Here is a 22677-nt window from a genome sequence, read left to right as displayed (position 1 = left end):
TAAATTAGTATACTCTTGTACAGCAGAGACTCAGAAATTAAGGTACGTTGTAAAATATCCAATCAGGCAGTTGCATAGGTTTTTACAGGATTTTACTTGACAGAGTGCTTACCTCAGCTTTCTGTCCACCATTAAAACTGATGCCATCTGATATGCATGACTGGAAATCTGCAATGGTGTAATACTCTGCTTCAACTGCAGGGGGATCTGGAGGGGAGGGCAACTGAAAACCCTAAATGAAAAGAGGAGACTATTAGAACTTCTCAACAGGGGTGAAAAGAAAACTACAAGAATAATATAGAACTTTAGCCAATTCAGAAAATAATTTTACATAAAACACAAAACTTAAAAAGGCTATTTTTTTTCAAGGTCATATTTTTATTACTTCAGAACTCTTGATTTTTTTGGAGGACTGATAAAGGCTAGATTAATTGCATTTTATTAATACCTGTGTATTACATTACCATCATTTTTATTTTAAATTAAAACTTTTTTAGATGGTGATTTTGTTTAAAAACAACTTGTTCAGAATGAAAAAGTAAACTTGCAACCTTTATCATTGATTAAATATCATAACCACATCCCACTACACTAATTACATCCCGGTGGGATTACTGACAGACCTGTAGGTCTCCTAAATTACCTTTTCTCCTAAATAGAAACTGTTTGAGATTAAATTAAAACATAAAAAAGCATTGAGCAGCTGTACATGTTTGAAATAAAATTAAAATAAAGAAAAATAAATAAAAAAGGCTACAGATACTCAGTTCGGTAAATAAATAACGGGCTTAAAATGGTAACAATGCTCTTTTATAGTCTTGCTTAAATTTACCTGTTTCTTTAACTAACCTGCAAACATGAAAAAAGCATTGAAATAACAAAACCATCATCGGGGATAAACACTTTTAAGTGGATGAAATAAATAAAAAACAAAATGATGAGAAGTAGAGACATTCCTACCAGGGTTGCATCTCTCCGAGGGGGAGGTTTTTGCTTGAGGACAGGCGAACCTGTGAAAACAGGAATTAGAGAGAAAAGGCATTTTTTTAGTCATTTATATCCATTAGGGGAGTAGACTTGAGATATGATAGCCTTGATAATCTTTTTAAAATACCATTTTAAAATCTAACACCATACTGAACTCTGTGAAGTGATTTACAAAACTCTTATACTTTTCAAAGGCATAATGTATCAGAGGAGAGACAAATCTCCCAGTTTTGTGAGAAAAAAGTAAACTAAAGTTGCTATTGCTGACCTATTTCCACCCGATGAGGGGATATCCGGGCTACAGCGGGTGAGGCAGGCTCAATTTTGCTTCTTCCTTCCTGTGGGGCAGTAACAGGGCTGGATTCAGTGCAGGGGATTGGCAAGCTGATCTCCTTCCTGGCAACCAGCGGACTTTCAGGGACTCCTTCAGTTGGCATGTTCTTCTCGCTTAAGGACTTCTTGTTAAGCAAGTTGCTGATCTCCATGATATTGCCGATGATCTCGACTGGGCCTGTTACAGTCTTTTTGCGTGGAGACAAATCATCCTTCACTTTCTTGAGGTAGGATGCCGGAGCCCAGCCCTCTTTATCTTGGTATCTGCAAGAGAAGAGACAAATTGGCCCTTTTTTATATAAAGGCTGACAAAATATGTCCACAGCAAGGGAGCAGAGGCATACCTGATAAACCACCAGCCTTCAAGGTTCTTCTGAATGACTTCAACAATGACTCCTTTCTCAAAAGCAATTTCATCTTTTCCCTCGCTGCAGTAAGGCTGTACTGTGATGTACTTCTCTTCTGCCAGAAAAGAGAATGACAAAGAAAACATGTATGATCTGAAAAATGTAACGTAAAAAGAAAAATAAAGAAGCAAGGAAAGAGAAACCTAAACTGGGGAGTTTTCTTTAAGGCCTGGCACCATTTTTGCAAGATGAGAAAATGTGGATGGAGTCTTGCGTTTCTTTTAACAAATATAATTTTTGTGAGATGTGTCCATTTAATAGTTACTTTAAACATGTGCTATCAGTTTGTATAACTTTTCTTTTACTAAAACAAAAGATCTTTATAATGTAGTAAAAAATTGCAAGACTTTTTTACTATTTTAGTAGTAAAACCTTTCACTGGACGTTTACAGATGCAACACGCTTTAGTATTAAGGTAATTGTTTAACAATGATTTACATAACATTATAAAAGAGTTAATAGGCACAGAGCACTGCATGAGGACTGTAATCACTGTACCCTAAGCTTTAGTCTGATGATAACCCCCTATAAAGAGCACTCAGGCGCCGTGGTGGCGGGAATAAACATATTTATCCCTTCAAAATGTCTATTTTTTTTCTAAATTACCATCTAACAAATAAAAAAAAACTGTTTAGTAGAATTAAACAGCAGAATTGGCTTAGATCAGGGCAGTAATTTTTGCTTATGTAAATAAATTATGTGAAAACGAGGCAGACTGTTTCCCAGTTTTCCTTTTTTTAATTATTATTGTTATTATTGCAGTTATGAATTGTATATGGAGAGGGAAATTTTTTAATTATTTATTATCAAATTATAAACATTTGTAGATATTTGGGATAAGCGTGATGGAAAATGGATGGATGGATGGATGTGGATATCTGCACTAAGCCCCCTTTACTAAAACCTCTCTAAACAAAATTGAGAGGAACCAAAGATTTTAAGAAGACAGTTTAATGCAGAACAATCTCTAGGTGGATAGTTTTTGAGTCCTTCATTAGAAAAAAAGAAGAAAGCATGACATCACTGTAATCCTACCAAGTCCTGGTAGGCCAGTTTACGTAGACAGAAGCTTTGTACCTGTCTTTGTACCAGAGGATGTGTTGTCACAGCGGCCTGCAGTGGAGGCAGAGTTACGTGACCAACGGGGATAGAAAGCAATGACCATCTGTCCAAATGGCCAGTTAAGGGTTCACTATAAAGTCCACTATATAGTCCCCACTCTATATAGTGATTGAGGGATTTAGGGGTTAGGGCGGACATTCGGACACTGCCAGAGTCTACGTAAGCTGGCAATCCTTGCAAGCACAGCATTACAAGTAGAAACATAATAGTAACTCTCCAGGGGCTGCAGAATCATCGGCATGGGCATCCCTCTTGACAGTTTCAATACTAGTCAATGCAGGAGAGTCGTGGCAGAAAAGTTTAGTCCTGGCCGACTAAAGGTAAGATTTAAAATCCAGAAGGATAACATTGAACATGGTGAAATTATTGAAATAGACTGGTCTAGTCAAATTCAAAACCTCAATCATTCTAAAATATGTAGTGGAATAGAAATATTCCATACTATTTTCATATTTTTTCTTTATAAGAAACACAACACAAATATAACACACTTTGGTCAATCACATAACAGCCCAATTAATTAATTTTTTTAAGTTTATGGTTGTGATGTGTACAAGTGTAATAGGGCGGCAACTAACGATTATTTTGCAAATTGATTTATCTGTCAATTATATTTTTATTAACTGATAAATAATCGGATAGCAAATGGCTTAACGAAGACTTTTTACGAAATTAAACCAGGTTAAACTCCAAATTTTCCACTTGAGGCATTCTGGATGGAGTATATACAGTAAGGCAGACGGGTGGAAGCACCGTTGTCGACCAAAATCCCGGAATATTTTGAACCCCCCACAAAAAAAAATATAAAAAATTAGGACATCAACCAGAATCTTATTTTTAGATTTGAAAAGTAGGACATGTCTGGGAAAAAGAGGATGTCTGGTCACCCTACTATATCAACCATGTGATGTTTCGGTGAGTGAGTGCTTGTTGCTATGATGCGTCGTTGCTCAGCAGCTTCACTCATTGTAAACCAACCAATCAGCGCACAGCTCATCTAAATATTCATGAGCATACCATAAAAGGAAGAAAACCTATCATTACATTCTAGGGCTTATAACCAGGCTTGCATTAGGGCTTATAAAACAGCAAATATGCCATTTTCAGCCGAACCAATGTTACACACCTTAAAGGAATAGTACACCCAAAACATGATTAGCCTTCATTTTCTACTCACCCCCATGCTGAACAACACTCTGGAGTACTTTTTTGATATCTCAAATGCATCTGGAGATCTGGGAGGCTTCTTGCTGTCTGCTGACATTCAAATAATGGAGGTCTGTTGTGCCCGAGGCAGAAAGGTCCATAAAAGTCCACAAAAAACGTGTCAATATTCCTCCATACTGCTCGTCCAATGGATTCCAAGTGTCCTGAGTGGGTAGCATCCATAATTTACTCGAAACGAAGTCATTTAGAATGTTTTAGAGCATAAACAGTAGTGTATAGGATTTCCTAAAAGCGCACGCCTGCGAGTTCACGAGCCTACGGAAACCGCGGCAGACCAAACCAGATGAAAGTGCGCATTCAGCTCGGCAAAGAACTCATGCTCTTCCTCAACACTGAAGTCCTCAGACATTTTTCTTTCGTTGTTTCTTTCTTTGCACAGGTAAACAGCAAATTTCTTCTTCTACGCTTGCATTATCAAGAGCAGACACTGAATGCGCACTTTCATCTGGCTTGGTCTGCCGCAGTTTCCGTAGGCTCGTGAACTCGCAGGCGCGCGCTTTTAGGAAATCCTATATACTACTGTTTATGCTCTAAAAACATTCTAAATGACTTTGTTTCGAGTAAATTATTGACGCTACCCATTCAAGACACTTGGAATACATTGGACGAGCAGTATGGAGGAATATTGACACGTTTTTTGTGGACTTTTATGGACCTTTCTGTCTCGGGCACCATAGACCTCCATTATTTGAATGTCAGCAGACAGCAAGAAGCCTCCCAGATCTCCAGATGCATTTGAGATATCAAAAAAGTACTCCAGAGTGTTGTTCAGCATGGGGGTGAGTAGAAAATGAAGGCTAATCATGTTTTGGGTGTACTGTTCCTTTAAGGACCAGCACCAAACACCCTATATAATCATTCTATAACCACTTTAACAAAATCAATGAAATTATGTTAATTAGCTGTCTGTCTAATGCTAAGGGTTAAACTGAGGGTACTACAAAGGGTAAAATCCCACTGTCCCCGGTCTTGTCAGATATAATCTTCTCGCTTTGCACACAGCTGTAAACATAAAAGTATTATAATCTTTTCTGGTTTCCCAAGATCCCAAGGAGCAGACTTGTGTCATACCTTCCTGTTCCTATGGGGCATGTTTAAAAGTAAGAGTAGATACAAAGTCGTTTTTTGTGAAACGATTAACACACATTTTTCTCCTTTCCAGGACTTTCCACCATTCTCTGTAACATTTGGCAGATCTTTTTACCCACAAAAACAGCATGAAGGGGGGATTCCAAATCAGATGACATCTTAACCACAACATGCATCTGTTGTGAAATCGATATAAATTATTATTGTAGAGTCAGCAAAACCATCTTTTTTTTGTCAACAGAAAGAAGAATTTTTGTTAAAGAGTGGAAACAATCTTTTTACAATCATTAAAGGAGTAGGCAGTGCTGAGAGTAGCCGTCCCTCTATTCTTTCTCCGTAATCAAAAGACAACTCCAGTAAGATGTGGCTTTGCTAATAACTAAGATGGGTATGAATGAGTTTCTTTGTTTATCACTCATTTTTGTTTGCTGTTGTTTTTTCATATTTTTCATTTGAAGTACTGTAGGATGTTTGTTCATGCGAGAGCCATTACCCATTACAAATCTACATACATGCTTCATTTTCTCATAAAAAGAAAAACACTGCTGTAAAATGCAGCCTAAGGCATTCCAAAGTCTGTTATGTAACTACTTTCAGATGACTGGGTAATAATTTTCTCTTTTTTTTTTTCTCCATAGCTCATATTACTAGTTTTAGCTCACATTCAAAAGTATAACAGATCGCAAACAAGAAGTAGTTTTAATTGAGAGCTCAGTATGGATAATTATTGTGTGTGAAGGTGTCTATTTAAAATTTGCTATACTGGCTCTTTTGACCTGAAAATCGGTTAGTGGTTAGTTTTTGTGGATGATGCCACATGATGAATGGGTTTTGCTGCAAGACAACACAAAATGCAAAACAGAACAAATATGTACTTATGGAGAGAGAAGCAAGAAGATTCATGTGATGACAGACAATAAATTAGATGGTGTGAGGAGAACAATAACCCAGAGGAAGGAACAGGGGGAGAGAGAGAGGGGAAGGGTAGGAGGCGATGGGTCATTTATCTTAGTTCACCTCGGCTCTGCTGCCGACTGATGACACCCCCCAACGTCCATCTCCGGTCCAGCCTCTTCAGATGAGCCTTATGTCGCTTAGTAACTGACAAACAAAAGAGGTGACCAGACGACGAAAAACAAACATGGAGACATGAAGAGCAGGCATAAACATTATACAAACACAGAGCACACAAATGACATGGGTCCGACCAAAGGAGGCCCATTATTAGCTATACAGAAGACATAAAAACAAGACCAGAGAACAAAACATGATAAGCAGTTAGAGTGGATGGGTGAATGGATGGTTACAGAGGAAGTGTTAAAACCAAGACATCTTCGCTGCGGCCTGTAATTAGGATGTTGTTAGCATGGTTTTCTCATCCTGTTGTGTTGGGGCATCTGGAGAACAGATTGCTGATGCAGGAATGCAGTTTAATTAAGACATCCAACTGAGAGCACCACCTGCTGGAGATGTGCCCATGAACTGGTCTATACTATAATGCAGACAAAACAAAAGAACCAAAAATCCCTTCTACATGGGTCTTATCTATGCTTCATTTGTCCTCTTAAACTGCTTGTTTTTTATACTATTAACTATAAAATGATTAAAACAAATTTAAAAACAAATTTGCATAATAATGCATTAATGTGACAAAAAAATTGTTCGAAAGCAGACATAGTGTTTAAAAAGATATAAGATCATGGCCTGATTTACTAAAAATTGGCTTCGTCCACCTTTAGGATTTTAGGTTAAGTAATTAGGTTTCGGTTAAGTAATTTTCCCTCTGCTATCAGGATCTCATTCTTGAAGAAACGAGCATACATGATATGTGGATACAAGCACATCAATCAAAGTGAGCTGTGTATTAGATGTAGCATGTATCATGGCAGTACTATGATGCCACATAATGGTCCAAGTTATACCGAATTATGACTAACTTAAATAATATCCATACTAAATACCTAAATCTATCTCAATATTGTGCACCGTATGAACCATCTCTATTTAATTTTGAGTAAGCTGCAGCATCATGAACGCAGGTTGCCCTACTGATATTTGTACAGCAGGAGCACTACAGCTAATATGATGAGAGCTAACATGATGGGAGCGTCATTCATCGCCATTTGCCAACTTCAAGGTAAATTTTCTGTAATAATAAAATAAACTAGCTACCTCAGGCATTAGGGAAACAAATACTACTACCACCATGTTTCCGACGTTGACAGATTAGTGATCATGTGGTTAACAACTAGTAACACTAAACCCAAAGCATTTGTAAGTTGTTAGAATGTGTATTTGATTAGTTTGTTACTTTTAAAGTCGTGGGGAAGCGGCTGTTCCAACCATTGCATTTCCAAATTCTCCCGAATGGTGCCAGACTTTACATGAGTGAATTAAGTTAATGTGATTGGTCATTTATCAACAGAGCAGGATTGTTGTGGTGGAAGGTTCGCAAGCAAGTTTGGTGCTACTAGGTCCCCAATGGGAAATTACTTTGGGACCAAGTAGCACTTAGAAATGACACCGTCAAGGAACGTTATGACAGCGGAAACATGCAAGAGGAGGATGTTGTGGAATAGGACGCCAGGGCAGCAGAAGGTTGGTTTGGTGTAAAAGGCTTACAGCCGTACATGTTTGAGCCCTTTCCTCGCCATGCTGCTATTTCTGTTAGCTCTACCCCTGCCGAAGACACAGACGTCCATTCCTTTGAATACCGGGACGCAACTCAATTGTAAAGTAAATCATTTTTATTTCTTAATTTCAACTGTTGCTTATATTAGCTGCGACATATGAATCCATATGCTATTACCGAAAAAATGTCATTGACAGATGATCATTGATAAATTATTTGCCGAATTTAGGTGTACACGCTGATGTATAACTAACTGACCAGCATAAAATAACGAAAAAAAAAACCTCACAGATTTTAAGACACAATTTTTTTTTAAATAGAAATTTTGGGACTATATAGTCTAGAATGATTTGACATTCAAATATGACTTCCCTACAACTTTAAGTGAAAGCAAAAGTACCAAATGACTTGAGAGCAAACCTTTTTTTTATTATTTTAAATCTGATATTATGGGCATGGAGCTGTAAAGCCATAATACTCTGATAATGTGATATTTTTGGTTAAGAATATTATACGTTTAGAATTTCAAACAGGATTGTGCCTAATTATTACACATACTGTGAACATAGTTCAGTTTTGAGGTTAAAGGTATAAATATGACACAATACAAAATTAGACTATTGCCTTCTTGTTAATCACCCAATGTTTTAATTAATTAATCCCAAATCAAGAGGACTTGCAGTACCCTCTCACCCAATGAAGGAGTCTGGAGGAACAGGTACATAGAACAGGTACGTTTATGAATAAGATGGCTGCAAAATCTGGTTTGTTTGGAGTTTGCAGTTAAAAATGCTGCTTTATCCTTTAGTAAATCAAACCTCCTTTTTAATTGGAAAGCATTTTAAAGCCATAAAAGACAACTCACTGCGAAGAAAACACTAATTCAGTGTTTTATGTAGGGATTATATGCCAGCCTGTTTCTCCCCCTCATACATCCACGTGTTGCCTGGCAACTGCTGAGAGGACAGAAATAGTTTGGCACACAGACCCCCCATCATTTGCCAAACTGTCATCTTACATTTCAGTTTTAAACGGTTTGAACACATGAAATATAAGAATTGTACATTTCTTACACATTTTATACCAAAGCCAGCTGTTTGTTTCAGTGTTTCCTTCGCGCTGTTGCTCAACTTACAGTAGTGTCTCAGTAATCATGGAAATGTCAGGAAAAGTGTCTCTGTCAGGAGGCAAACATAGTAAAAATGGTGCAATCGTATACAACTAGCTTGAATACAGCAAACGCAGGATGAGGTGACGCTACCTCAGGTTTTTGTTATACAGTGCTGAGGAAAATGCACTCCCTTGCAATTTTTTTTTTCACTTCTGAACTTTTTTATAACACTTAAATATTCAATATTTTTTATACATTTTCATTTTTCAATTTTAGCTTTTCTACATATTTTTTTTACAAATATAGAATGAGTAAATTAAAGCAGATTCAAAATAGTAATAACCTTTTCTACCCAAAAGTAATTAATTCTAACCAAGCTCCTCCTATGTGAAAAGATAATTGCCCCATAAACCTAATAACCACTTTGTACCTCGCTTCAGGGCAACAGCTGCCATCAAGCATTTGTGACAATTGGCAATGAGTCATTTACATCACCATGGAGGAATTTGGCTCACTCCTCATTTAGAGTCGTTTTAATTCACCGGTCTTGGAAAGTTTGCGTCATGCATGACCAGTCTATTTAGCACAATGCCACAGCATCCCATTCATTATGTCTGAATTGGACTAGCCCACTTTAAAGACTTTAAAGTTTATTTTTCGGTCATTCCGTGGTGGATATACTTATGTGCTTGAGGTCAAAAACTTGTGGCTGGACATTCTTCCTCATTATTGTCTATCAAAGAGCAGAATTAATGGTTCCATTAATTGCAGCCAGTGGTTACTGTCTGGAAACATTTGTTGTGATGTTCCTTTTCTAAAATGCTGTATTAATTGGAAACCAGATGTAACAGCGCCGCTGGTCACCAAAAAGTTTCTTTGAGGATAATTAAATGGTTTCCTTTGCAAATCAAATATGTGCTCCTATGTAACTTTTGGTCAACAGGTTTTCACTTTGTAAGTTTAATTTAATCTTTATTCCATTGATACATAATGTACAAGGACTGACCTTAAGTAAGACAACAGATGCAAGTGATTTTTTTTCAGTATCTTCTGTCTTTGTGACCTCCTTGTGTTGTTTTTCTCCTTCTTATTTGTGACTAATGGCTATTACTGTGATCTAATAGCACCCAAAGTTTTAGATCTCATTTTGTAACTGTTAGCATACAGTAAATGTCAAATATTTCCTCAACTGGTTATGATTTACTCTAGATTGGGCATGATATGCTGCCTTTAGATATATTTTAATCTACTTTATGTTGTCGGACACGTCGTATTTCACTCACTAGACTAACCCTGTCATAAAACAAAACCGATGATTTTCTAAACTTGTTTAATTACAGTTAATTTTTGATCTAATAAGGTCACAACAACACTTTTTCCCCCATAGAATGAAGACAGTTTGGGTAAACTTGTTCCCTTAAAATGAACTTATTTTTTAAGATTATTTAATTTATACAGCTTACCCCTGTCACAATGCTGCACTTTAATTGCAATAACTTGTGCAATAACTGTGAAATAACTTAATACCCAGTGCAATAAACTCTGCAATAATCTAGTTTAATAACAGACGTCAGCTGTTTTAGTTATCTCATTACCTCACTGTGGCTCCTTACCTGGTACCACTTTAATGTATAATGCGAAAATTTAAGTCACCTTAAATGTACATATGTCACCTTAAATCTCTGTCCTATTACTTTTTTTCTTGATCCATTGTATATATGTGGATCCACTTTATGTATCCCATGCACCTTTTCCACCTTTTAGCGACTTTTTTTTAACTATTGAGCCAATGTGACAAGTGAAATTCTCCACTGTGGGATAAATAAAGTCTATATTATCTTTTCTTATCTTATAATAAAATTTTATTAGATGGTCCAAGATATCCCAGTGTGACAAAAAACAAACAAACAACAGATTAAATCTGTGTGGGATACATACTTTTTCCACAACATTGCATGTTTTTTTTTTTTTTTTAATCACCACTTCTAATTTTTGGTTTCCCAAAACTTTTTTATGTGACATCCCCAGATCACAGACGAGAAATTGACAAAGAGGCTCTTTGTGAGAATCGTGCCATTCCTCTGACTAAGTAGACTCATAAACACTAATTACACTGACAGATTGTCTCTCCCTACCCCCCCAGCAGCTTAAATAATAAACCTCAGCTACCTCCAGCTTTATAGAGTACAAAGGAATATTGGCATTGACAACTTTGAACATTTGTAATCAATAAACGTGCTATTGGGTTGGCTACAGGTACCATTCCTGACCACAAAACCCCATCTGTTGTCAGGGTTCCAGCATAATCCTGTGTTTTATAAATGGTATTTAAGCAGAGTTTGGGGAAAACCTGCATTCTGAAATTAATACCATACCTTACCTGATTGAACTCCATTAGTATGATTTAAACTCCATTCATTTGCTAAGAATCAGATGAGACTTGTTGAAGGCCTGTTGTGTATCCAACAGGGAAACGATGCTGATTGGATCCAGACTTTGGTGGTAAACTTTGGCCTGTTATTCTGGTGAAAATAAATCACTAAAAAGACTGTTTGCTATTAAGCTCTTGGATAGCTCACAGCGACTTCAGTAAACTCACAAACCCTAACATCAACACTCAGCATCAATTTGCAATGATAAGCAGATAATGCATGAAACAGTGTTAAAGTCATGTCAGAGCTGGTTTTCTTTTTTTAACCAGTGCCATAATTTAAACAGTATGACTTATATAAAATATAATTTTTCTATCTCTGCTGTTGATAAAAATTCATGCCTCTTTCATGAGCACACTCCGAGGTGGTCAAAGCCCTAAATGCTGCCCTGTATCTTTCCTGCCTCCTGCATTACTGTACAGTACATCGCTTCAGACACTGTGGTTTGGTCTTTCCTGGCACCTCTTGCTGTTTACCAAGGTTTGAATCTACACTATGACAAAGTGAAGCATTGATGGCAGACAGACGGAGAGAGCAATTCAGAGCTGCTGGACCTTAGCTGTCAGGTTGAACTGACTGAGGAGATGCTGTCCCTAGTTTTCCTCACTGTGTTGCAGATCAAAGACTGGGGCATGTGTTTGGGTGCAGTGCTTTAGAAAAGTATTCAAACCCCCAGTGTTTTACAACACTTCATCATATCATAAGCAAAACATGTTTGCAAAAAAAAACAGCATTGCAAAGGAAAAATATATATATATAATTTTCAATTTGAAAAAAAATCATATACTATTAGCTGGAATTTATGTTTTTAGTCTTTTGGGGTATATATCTAAACCTATTTGGATTTCTATTTATGTATTTTTCCCCTCCTCCTTCTTTGCTAAATAACTAAAGCTCAGTCACTATGCTAGGTGAGCAGCTCTAAACTTTAAGGCTTAAATCCTGCCATAGATTCTAAACTAATGTGACGCCACCTTTCAATCAATCCTGGAGGCTTGTCAGCTTCTGACCATCACCAATTGTGACTTGTCTCCCCTGCAGGAGCAGCAGTGTCTCTTTCTCTATCAACTTTCAAAAGGGTTTTGCAATAGAAAAGGTAGACATTTCTCTGTGACAAAAGACATCTAATAAAAGACAAAATGTTAGTTGTGAACAAGCTATTCAGACACGCTAACCTCTAAGTATATAGGAGATGTAGCAAAGTTAATTGTATTCCCAAACACGAAAAAGGAGCCGTTCAAAATAAAAAGGCCTACTGTGAGGAGCTGAACACTGGGAGCTATATGTTGTTAATTTGTAGGAAGGTAACAAACAATTATTCCTTTTTTGCTTTAATTACAGCGTTTTCCCATGTTTAGCTTAGAAAAAGCCTGCATTCCCTAATTAATTAGCAACACATGTGGAGATAAACCGCATTAATGCAATGTGCTGGCATGGGCTGCAAATAATTATACACAGCCTTATCATGTATGTTATGAAAACATAATTCAGTTTTTTACCCTCTCATTTATGTACTCAATTCTCTAACCACATATTTGTAACAGCAAAAGGTGTCAGACACAGCAACTCACAGCAAGCCTGATTGTGTCTCTTATTATTCTTTCTCTGTCTGTAGAAAACCTGGACTTTAATATTGATTTTTATGTTACTGCCTTGAAAACACTTTATTGACTTGATCTAGAAAGAAATGCTAAAGTGAAATATGCCATTCAAACACCATCCAAACAAATAAGAAGTCTTGAAAAATAAAAAAAAGAGAGACAAAGGCCTGTTGCCAACCTAAACCAAATAGTAATCAACTGGAGCTACCACTGGATATTATTTGTCATAGTAATAAAAACAAGACCCATGTCAGCATAGTGCTACAGTCACTATGTTTGCCATGAGGTGTATTGATTGCTTGTTTTCCGCCCCTCTAAGCATGGTCAAAAAAGTAATAAATAAAACACCTTTCCAAATTACTGCTAGGTGGGAATGGAACAGACTACTTGAGGCTGCATTTTAGATACGTGGACACAGCACTCTACAGGGACTTACCTTCCCCTGCTTTGGAGGCACCCAGCTCCAAATCGTCCCGTGTCCCATTGTGAGAGTTGAGATAAGTAGCTGGGACCCAACCCTGCTCTTCTGCAGTGCTGACAAACCACCAACCTGTTAAGAGATAAAAGAAGCTGAAAACCAACAGGACCTGCAGGCTTGTTTTTGTTCACCTAACAACTCCCACAATACATGCATATTAAAATGATGTAGAATTAGAAAGGGCATGGAAATAAAGTCTTTTTGATGCATCTCAATATTTCTAATAAATCACTTCATGATTTTTTAATCAGTGATTTTCTATTGATAACACAATGGAAAATCGCAAAGACAAACTATGTGTAAAACCTGGTTATTTTGCCCATAAATCAACCTCTTTCACTGCCAAGAAGAAAATGAACACTGGCAGGCTACTGGTCGACTCATGACAAAGTTTTCTTTAAGTCTGCATTTCATCAGGATCAACACAGAAAAAAAAATCACAGGGCAGGATGAGCTGATATGCTCTTCCTAGCCAAATTCTCCATTTGCAGATGTGAAAACGACATGATTTAACGGTAGTGAACATGATGACAACTTTCCTCTGGCTTATTAAAAGGGAAACATAATGATTAATTGTAATGCCAGGTTTAAATAAAATAAACAAGTTAGTGAGTACGGTTGGTGAGTGCTCATAAGATCCAGCCAAATAAGATATTCCTGTTAATGTTCTATTGTAAAGTAGGGTACACTCTGTGAAAAATTGGCCTGGTTATAACTTTGCTCATCAGTCAAAAGCACTGATTCACCTTCAGTGGAAATTAAAGGAGGGATACAAAATACACTGTGTGATCATTATGTATATATATATATATATATATATATATATATATATATATATATATATATATATATATATATAATAAAAGAATCAGCCAGTATAACAAATGGCAACAAATAATTTGTCATCTATGTTTTTCAAAATTATATGCTGAAGTACGAAATCAAAAAGTCATCAGCATTCTAGTTCACTTTTAATGTGGTTTTCTCAGTATGATGAAATAAAATTAAACCTAGATCAATGAATTTTATCAAAAGAAAAACAAGCAGGAATGGTTAACTGATCATATATTAAACATCCCTTCCTGTTTCTGTTCAGTTAATGATGTAAAAAAAATAATAACCTGTATTTTTCACTGCAACTGCTCATTACAGTTAAAGTTGTCCTTTGCATTTAACCCATAGCTTTTGGCGATCTCAGTGAGTGTTCTGGGCCTAAGAGTCTTGGTCAGGAACCCAGAGATCCTGAGCAAACCCATGCATTTCAAACCAGTAAAGTAGATTTAAGCATAAAAGCTGAATTTAGGACACATTTGCACAGAGAATTATATCTATGAGCTGAAAGTGTCATTGATTTAGCGACACAATGACTGCCCTAAAAGCGAAATAGTTGATCAGGTGGTGAATCACCTTCTAAATTATAAATATTATTTCATTTGTTGATGCACTATATTAGTAACTAAAGAAACTTAAAAAAACACCTATACAACACAGATAAAAACCTCAAAACATAAATAGTATAAAGTCAACATGCAACTGCAAAACTTTCTCAGATGTGTGTGAGAAAAAACTGTGCTATATTTAATATGCCAAAGGCACACACACACACTATTTGTTGTGGTAACAGGATTACAATATGGCTGACAGCTGTATGGACGACCCATAAAGAGGACAGAACTGTTCCATGACTCTTTCACAGCTGGTCCAAACCTCAAGTGTACACTTTCCTGTGAAAGTCTTCTGGTATAAATCACTGCTGTTGCTTATGGTTATTAATAACTGCTATGTGAGGAACAGAGGAGAAATATATACATTTCTGAAGCATCAACAGTGGAGTACATGCAGAAATGGAGACAGTGTTTCAAATTACAACCACAATATTCTATTGGCAATGCATGTGATAAATCAACACAAAATTGGGCTAAATTGTAAATAGAACTGAAATACGCTTTTTTTTTTTTAAATTTCCTTTTTTTTATAAATCTGCAAACTTTTGTGCACCCTTTACTCCAAAACCTTTTTGACTAATTGAGTACAGCTGTTTTATAAATACAGTATATCACAGGCTTTTTAGAGAACATTAAAATCACTATCAGAAAAAGCTTATAGACGTGCAAAGAATTTGCATTAGTGATAAGGTATTACAAATAGATAAACATTGATTTAAATAAACTAAAAATACATTTTGAAATATATTATGTGGAACATTTGAAATGAGTGGAATAAGACATCATATAGAAGAAGAAAACAGTACAAAGTTATAAACTTGGAGGAAAAATTAAAAGCAAGTTTAGACTGAAATAATCTCACAAGCTTTTAACAGCTTATGTTTCACTGTTAGAAATGCATATAACTTGACACTGAAAAAAAATGTAGCCAGCCAGCTTTTGTGATGGAAAGCTCAACTGGAAGAATTAATTCACAAGAAAATGTCAAGGAGGCTATGTAAATATCTGAAACAAGGTGTTGTGGACATTGATTTCAAAGTTAACAGTTTGGATCTACTTGCAAAGTGCTAACTATGGAAAAGAGAATACAATAGTCAAAAGCATAAAACATGGAGGTAGGAGGATCACCATTTGCAATTACAGGGAAGCTGTCTAGAGTTGGTGGCTATAGTGGGTGATAAGACAGATAAATGCAAATACCGGGGAATCCCAGAATAACACCATTTAGACGTTCCAACAGATCAATGTGGCACGTAACCAAGGGAATGGTTTTATGTAAAAAATACATTCAGTTAAAGCAAAAACCTAGACCAATTCTCTAATCTGTAACAAGACAAGAAACTTTAAAATTTACCGAAAATTTACATCACTATGATTGATATTTGTGTGAGCCTTTTTAGAAAAAAGCATGGAGAAAAACACACATTTCTTTATATATAAAACAGGTGGAGATAGAACCACAGAGAACTGCAACTAAAAAGTTAACTAAAAGGTACTAAAAAGGTATTAGTTTAAATTACTAATCCAGGAACGCTACAAAGAGATAGAAGCCACACTTTTCAGGTTGTAATTAAGGAAAATCTTTTAAAAGTGGTGGAAAATCATATTCTATTCCCCAGTAATGCTGCACTATATTTTGATTTGTCATAAAGATGAGGAAGTCTGCAAAAGCTTCAAAGCCTTAATGATGAGCAAACAGTTTGGACGTATTTTATTAAGGCGATTGATTTAGCTGTTAGTAAATTAAATGAATAAAAAAATAACTAGCTGTTCAGTATTCCAAACTCTCATGACTAACACAACCAACAAATTGATTTTGCTTCCTCCTTCCTGTCCACCCAAATCCAACTGGAAGCTAAAAGAACCATAAACATCCTTTTGACAGATGAAAGCATGCCATTCTCAGTAGCAGCAGCAACAAATGAAATGCTTCTAAATCTATTTCAGCTTGAAGTGTAGAACATCATATATCTGAAGAAAGATGTATTTGACTGATAGACTTGCTAATAAAGAATGTCATCAGAATATCACAAATATCGCAAAGTTCACAGTCATGTAAAGCCATTTCATAATAATTATTGCTCAAGCTGAAAGTAAATTTATGGCAGATCTGTTGATTTTTTTTATATGTAATTGGGAAAACACAGAAACTGCAAATAAGAGGAAAGAAAAGATGCAGACAGATATAGAACAGAGAAGACGACAAGCTGCACATTCTGAATCTTAAAATATTTTTCAGTTCTCTTACATCTTTTGCCACACTTATTCAGACTCAGAAAATGTTGAAATTGAAAACTATATATTTTCATACTTTATAGTCTATGTATAGACTATTTTGCAGTTGGCCGTTCAATTAAATGAGTCAAGATAAGAAGTGGTGATTGGCTCTTAGATTTGCCAGCTAGCATCCTGACACATACAGTAACAGGCCATTTAATAGGTTTCTTTGAATCAAAGCTTTAACTTGAATCAAAACACGCTGCCAATAAATCAGACTGAAACAACAAACCACACTAAACAAAACATGCTGCCCACAGATTTTAAATCAAAAGACATAAATTACTTATTCCCTCTATCCACTGCACATATCAAAGCTTAATAAAATGTATTATTATGATTAATTACATGAAATTACAGTGACATAATTTCTTTAAGCCAGTTTAGGCCAAACAGTCTTGAAAAGTGACAATAACTCATTAGACCATTGACAAAATTTGTATAAATTCTCCGGATTCTAACTGATCATAAGCTGTTTATGGTGTATAAATAAAATCAACCTCAAAAAGTGTGTGTGGGTGTGTGTGTGGGGGGGTCAAGATGCCTAAACCTGCAAAGGATCATTTTGACTCACTTGGAATGTAATCAGTGAACACTGAGGTGTTTGAAGAAGCTTTTTTTTTAAACTCTGCGCTGAAAATATATAAGGACATAAAACATGTGCTGCTAATCCAAAAGGTCTGAGAAAATATGAACTCTTATTGATTCAAGAGGTTTATAGGATTCAACCATCCCTCCATACCTCAACTGCTTAGACTGAGTTCACTGAACCTCAAAAGAATAAATAAATAAGCAGGAACACATTATACATGTGCTGATTTCCCTAAAATCTGCATTTCACATCTAAAAGGTTATATCTATGTACAAAAAATCTCCTTGCTTTTATTCAAAGAGGGTGTGCTCCGCTATTGTTGTTCACAGGCAGCACATATACATCTTTAAGAAATCATGTGGTGTACTTTAGGTTTCCAGTAAAATATTCCAAACACCCTGTACTATATAACAAGGTGTGGTGAAAATTAGGGTGTGATTCTTACTACTTGGATGCCAATTCCAAACTTGACAGGGTTAACATATTGTGTTTTTTTACAGTGATACACCTCCTTAACTGAGGTCATTGCAAAAGAAACAGCTGTTTTGTGGGTCTCTTGCTGCCAAGACAGCAATTTTTCTGTATTACACAATCCTGACTTTCAGATGAAATCACATTCTGAAGTCTGCATGGAGCTCTGGAACTTGTTAACCTTTATGTAAATGGGACTGCATGGATCACAAGGTCTTGGTGTTAATCTTTCAGAATATACACTGTGAAATACCCAGCAGATTTCAAATATAATGTGCCTGTTAACACAAAAATAAGGGGGAAAAAAGTATGTATTGTCACAGTTAAGCCAAATAAGCTCATTTTTTTGTTAAAACCTACAAAAACAGGTCAATGGCATGAATCATATTAACTGAGAGAGTAACATTTTCTATTTGAAAGCTGAAATCTGAAAGCATATCAGTGGATTAAGTAAGTTATATGCCGTCTAAAATGGGGGTGAAAACATAAGCATATTGAATGTTTGGAGGGAGACAACTTGTCTGAGCTTAAACAACTATCCCTAACGGATTAATTCAGAAAAAGATACCTGTCAAAGTTAAAATATCTGAGGAAACTGGTCTCGTTAAATTCAAAAGGAAAACAATGAAGAAATTTAACATATTTCAATAGAAAAAGTTACAAAACTGTACAGGGAAATAGACAGCAACAGGTAACAAATTTAACTAAGATTTGAAATAATGTTGTTATTGCAAAAAGCTCCATCATATCATTCCTATGGCGTAAAGCCCGTTTAATAAAATTCTAAAGAGAGTACAACCTTTTTTTTTCTGGTTATGTAAACTGGAGAGCCGGTCATAGCAAATCCCTCCTTCCAACTGTTCCTGCACACTGCCAGTCAGTTGGCTGAAAGAGGCTACTACAACTCTCCTTCACTGAACAGAAAGCCCATTATCATATAAATGAATACCATCAGATTTTTGTTTTTACTCAGGATTGGCATACTGTGGGAGTCTCATAAAATCCCATCCTTACTCTGACTTTGTTATTAAATCATAACAGTTTAAAGCATTTAAACATAGTTTACATTTGCAGCTTCCAGTGATTTAGGAGCTGTATTTTGCAGACCACAATACATAAACCAAACCTCAATTATGCACCATAATCAAAGATCAAACTCAGACTGTCAGCCTCCAAAATGAGAAAACCAGACGATCCACCTTAATAGAAGGGTAATGCATGACATGGGCATCAATAATTAAAAAAAAGCTTTGTTTTAACAACTTGTGCTTTAACTTTTTATTCATATATGCCTTGCAGAACTATAAATTGCCTGTGCAATTTTTTTTCACACACTAGAATCAAAAGAAACAAACCCCCAAAAAATTCTGCTATAGAGTTGAAAATCCTCATGGTGCAAAAAGATTCTTTCAAGAACATACAGTTTGTACATCTTGAGCTCAGCTGTGCCTTGACCGCAGTACTAGACATTTGAAAGCCTCAAGAAGTCAAACTGCTGAGCAGCACAGTTCTCCAAAAGAATAGTGTTGCTAGTTCTGAGCTAATGGCTTTTAACTGTTACCAGTGGGCTTAAAATAACACAGCTGAGCACCAGCTCACTTTTATTAACTAATGCTACATTCTAGCACCCAAGAGAGATTAACACAGCCATATGGTAAGTGGGAAAGTATAAGAATGGGCTTGTTTAAATCCAGTACAGCTGTGTTTGTGCTTCCCATACAGTGCTCTGGATAGGAGAGCTAAAGCTTCGAATGTCAATGCAGATATGAATGTGGCAACAACAATCTACTTACCATTTTAGTCCTCTGTGTAAACCAAAATACTATGTCTACCTTTATGTCTATAAGAGTTTAAAAAGAGCAAATGGTATATGGCAAAACCAATCTTTCCACAAAATTAACTATAATAAATCTCAAGTCAGGTGTGTTGACATACTAATTACGATCTTCCAATCTATGTCATAATAGCAATATATTCATAATTGTATAAATGTCATAAATGAAGAAAATGTATTTGATTTTAATGCATCTTGTTTATTTTTCATGTGCGTATTAAGATGAAGTGGGCAGAATTTCTACTGGATCAGGACAGAACATTCAGTTTTCCCATCATATCATTTTTATTTTAATGCTTTTACTGGTTATTTCTCCATCCTTTTAGTAGCATGTGGGTACATTCCATTGCAGTGGAACATATGTAAAGTATATTTGGCTTGTCAGTGTTGCAACCCTTAGGCAGAGAAATATTTCAACACGCTTGGAAAATATATATCAGGCTTGTTTAAGTATACATAAAACTGCTCAAGTTAGAGTATCAAATGCAAGAAATTTTTTATTGATGCATTTTTTGCCTGAAGCTGTGTAACTCTATGTCACTGAGATACAGATGCTGTGTGATTAAAGTATCCTGGGCTTTGACATTTTTAGTGCAACTAAAGGATGTAGTTTGGTACTGGGGAGTATTTTCTTTGGAAATATTGCAGTTTGGCTGTGCGTGTTCAGGGTTCATCCCTACCACAGGCTTTTCTTAAACACAGTATATCTCAGCATGCAAGAAAATTTAGCTAATTGTAATGTCCCTCTTAACAAAAGCAAGACAGATAACTGCTTAGATTGACTGTTTAAATAATAAAAAAACGATTGATGGCTCAAATGATGTGCATGTAGGACATCTACAGTAAAATTAATAATTGGGAGGGGTGTTACTGGATCATACAGTACATGTGATAGACTGTACATTAAATTCCACTTATGCAAACCTAAATATGCAGTGTAAGCTTTTAGGATCTACTAATAGACACCTGACCCCAATAAAGTAGCTGAATTAGTTAAACTTTTTTTCTTTGAGGTTGCAAAAACCTAGAAATGTAAAAAAAAAAAAAAAAAAAAAAAAAAAAAAAAAAGTACATACAATCAAGATTAATCTCAGTACTCTAGCAATTCAGTTTACTGTTTATTCAAGTTGCCATTATTGAATTAACAAATCTCAATGAAAAAATGTGTGAACTAAAAAAAAAACAACGTATTGTACAATTTAAATATGCTTTAAATGGCTAAGACAATTTGAAAAAAAAAACTAATTCAATCCTAAGCAACGTCCCCTGAGGACTTCTGGATAGAGCCTGTTTACAGATAATGAACTTTTTGGTTGTTTTTTTTGTATCCTAAATACAAAATATACATGTTTTTTGGTACAGTTTTGGTTGACAGTGATGCAAAAAAGTATTAAGTCAGCAATTGACTGTGTAAGTTCTCCAACTTAGGTGAGCGAGATCTGTAATTTTCAGTATAAGTATATGTCAATTATGACAGACAAAATGGGAAAAAATAATCCAGGAAATGAAATTATATGATTTTTTTATAGAATTAATTTTTAAATTATGGTGGGAATAAGTGTTTGGTCACCTACACACAATCAAGACGTCTGGCCAGATGTCACAGACCTGTAACTTTAAGATGCTTTTCTGTCCTTCACTCGGGACCGGTATGGATGACTTGTGTTTGAATTCGTTATCTATATAAAAGACACCTGTCCACTACCTCAAGCAGACAAACTCCAAACTCAACCATGGAGAAGACAAACAGTAGCTGAATATAATAGGGAAGACAAGTGTATACCCATGCAAAGCAGGGTTGAGCGAATATACAACAAGTAAGGTGTGAATAAATCAATTATTGGAGCAAGTGTAAGAAAATGGAGGACATACAAGACCATTGATAATCTTCCTCTATCTTGACCCCACGCAAAATCTAATCCTGTTGGGTCAAAATGATCATGAGAACAGTGAGAAGAAAGCCCTAAACTACATTAAGGGGCCCTGTTGAATGACCTACAGTGAGCTCGGATCAATGTAACAAAGGCTCCCATCGGTAACAACAGTAACACAGATCAAACCCTGCAGCTCCAGGCTAGACAGTACATATCCAGGATCATTTCAGGTTTTTTCAAAGGGTATATGAATGATCCAGATGAGGATTGGGAAAATATTCTGCAGTCAGATTAATACCAAAGTTGGCAAAAACTCAACTGATCATGTTAGAAGGAAGTAGATTGGCAGAAAGTAGAAAATTTGTATCCCAAAAACAACATACATACTGTACGGTAAAGAATGGAGGTGGACACATCATGCTTCAGAACTGTTATTTCTGCTAAGGAGACACGATACCTTATCTGTGATATGGGAAGAATGTAAAGGCCAATGCAGTGACGATTGAGTCCGGGTCTTCCAGAATATCAGTGAACCTGAATGCACCACTCAGGCAATGAAGGAGAGGCTCTTAAAGTATATATAGAGATGTACTCTAGTGAACGATTACTCGTTTACTAAATGGGTTTACGATAAGTTCAATAGAATTTTAAATATTATTGAGCAGATGAACTGTTTAAGCCTTACAAATGCTGTTTAATCCAAAACATAATCTCCACCACCTTGCAAATTTCTCCTTACCCAACTGAAAATGTATTAACCTAAAA

General features: G+C 35.9%; 1 protein-coding gene across 3 annotated transcripts in view; it reads right to left on the bottom strand.

The window, feature by feature from the left end:
• Positions 1 to 22677, bottom strand: part of sh3pxd2a (SH3 and PX domains 2A) — an 84237-nt gene that overhangs the window by 3861 nt on the left and 57699 nt on the right. For 2 of the 3 annotated variants that reach the window (XM_015391794.1, XM_015391796.1), the window contains 6 exons: positions 13378 to 13491; positions 6183 to 6266; positions 1665 to 1782; positions 1256 to 1584; positions 961 to 1010; positions 113 to 232 (listed from right to left, as the gene is read on the bottom strand). In XM_015391794.1, coding sequence (XP_015247280.1) covers positions 113 to 232; positions 961 to 1010; positions 1256 to 1584; positions 1665 to 1782; positions 6183 to 6266; positions 13378 to 13491 — 815 coding nt within the window. The remainder of the gene's footprint in view (positions 1 to 112; positions 233 to 960; positions 1011 to 1255; positions 1585 to 1664; positions 1783 to 6182; positions 6267 to 13377; positions 13492 to 22677) is intronic. The other variant, XM_015391795.1, reaches the window with a different exon arrangement.

The sequence above is a fragment of the Cyprinodon variegatus genome, unplaced genomic scaffold, assembly GCF_000732505.1.
Source record: "Cyprinodon variegatus isolate N-32 unplaced genomic scaffold, C_variegatus-1.0 Scaffold560, whole genome shotgun sequence".
Classification (NCBI taxonomy): domain Eukaryota; kingdom Metazoa; phylum Chordata; class Actinopteri; order Cyprinodontiformes; family Cyprinodontidae; genus Cyprinodon; species Cyprinodon variegatus.
The sequence above is the reverse complement of the archived record's forward strand: the minus strand, read 5'-3'. Positions and strand labels throughout refer to the sequence as shown.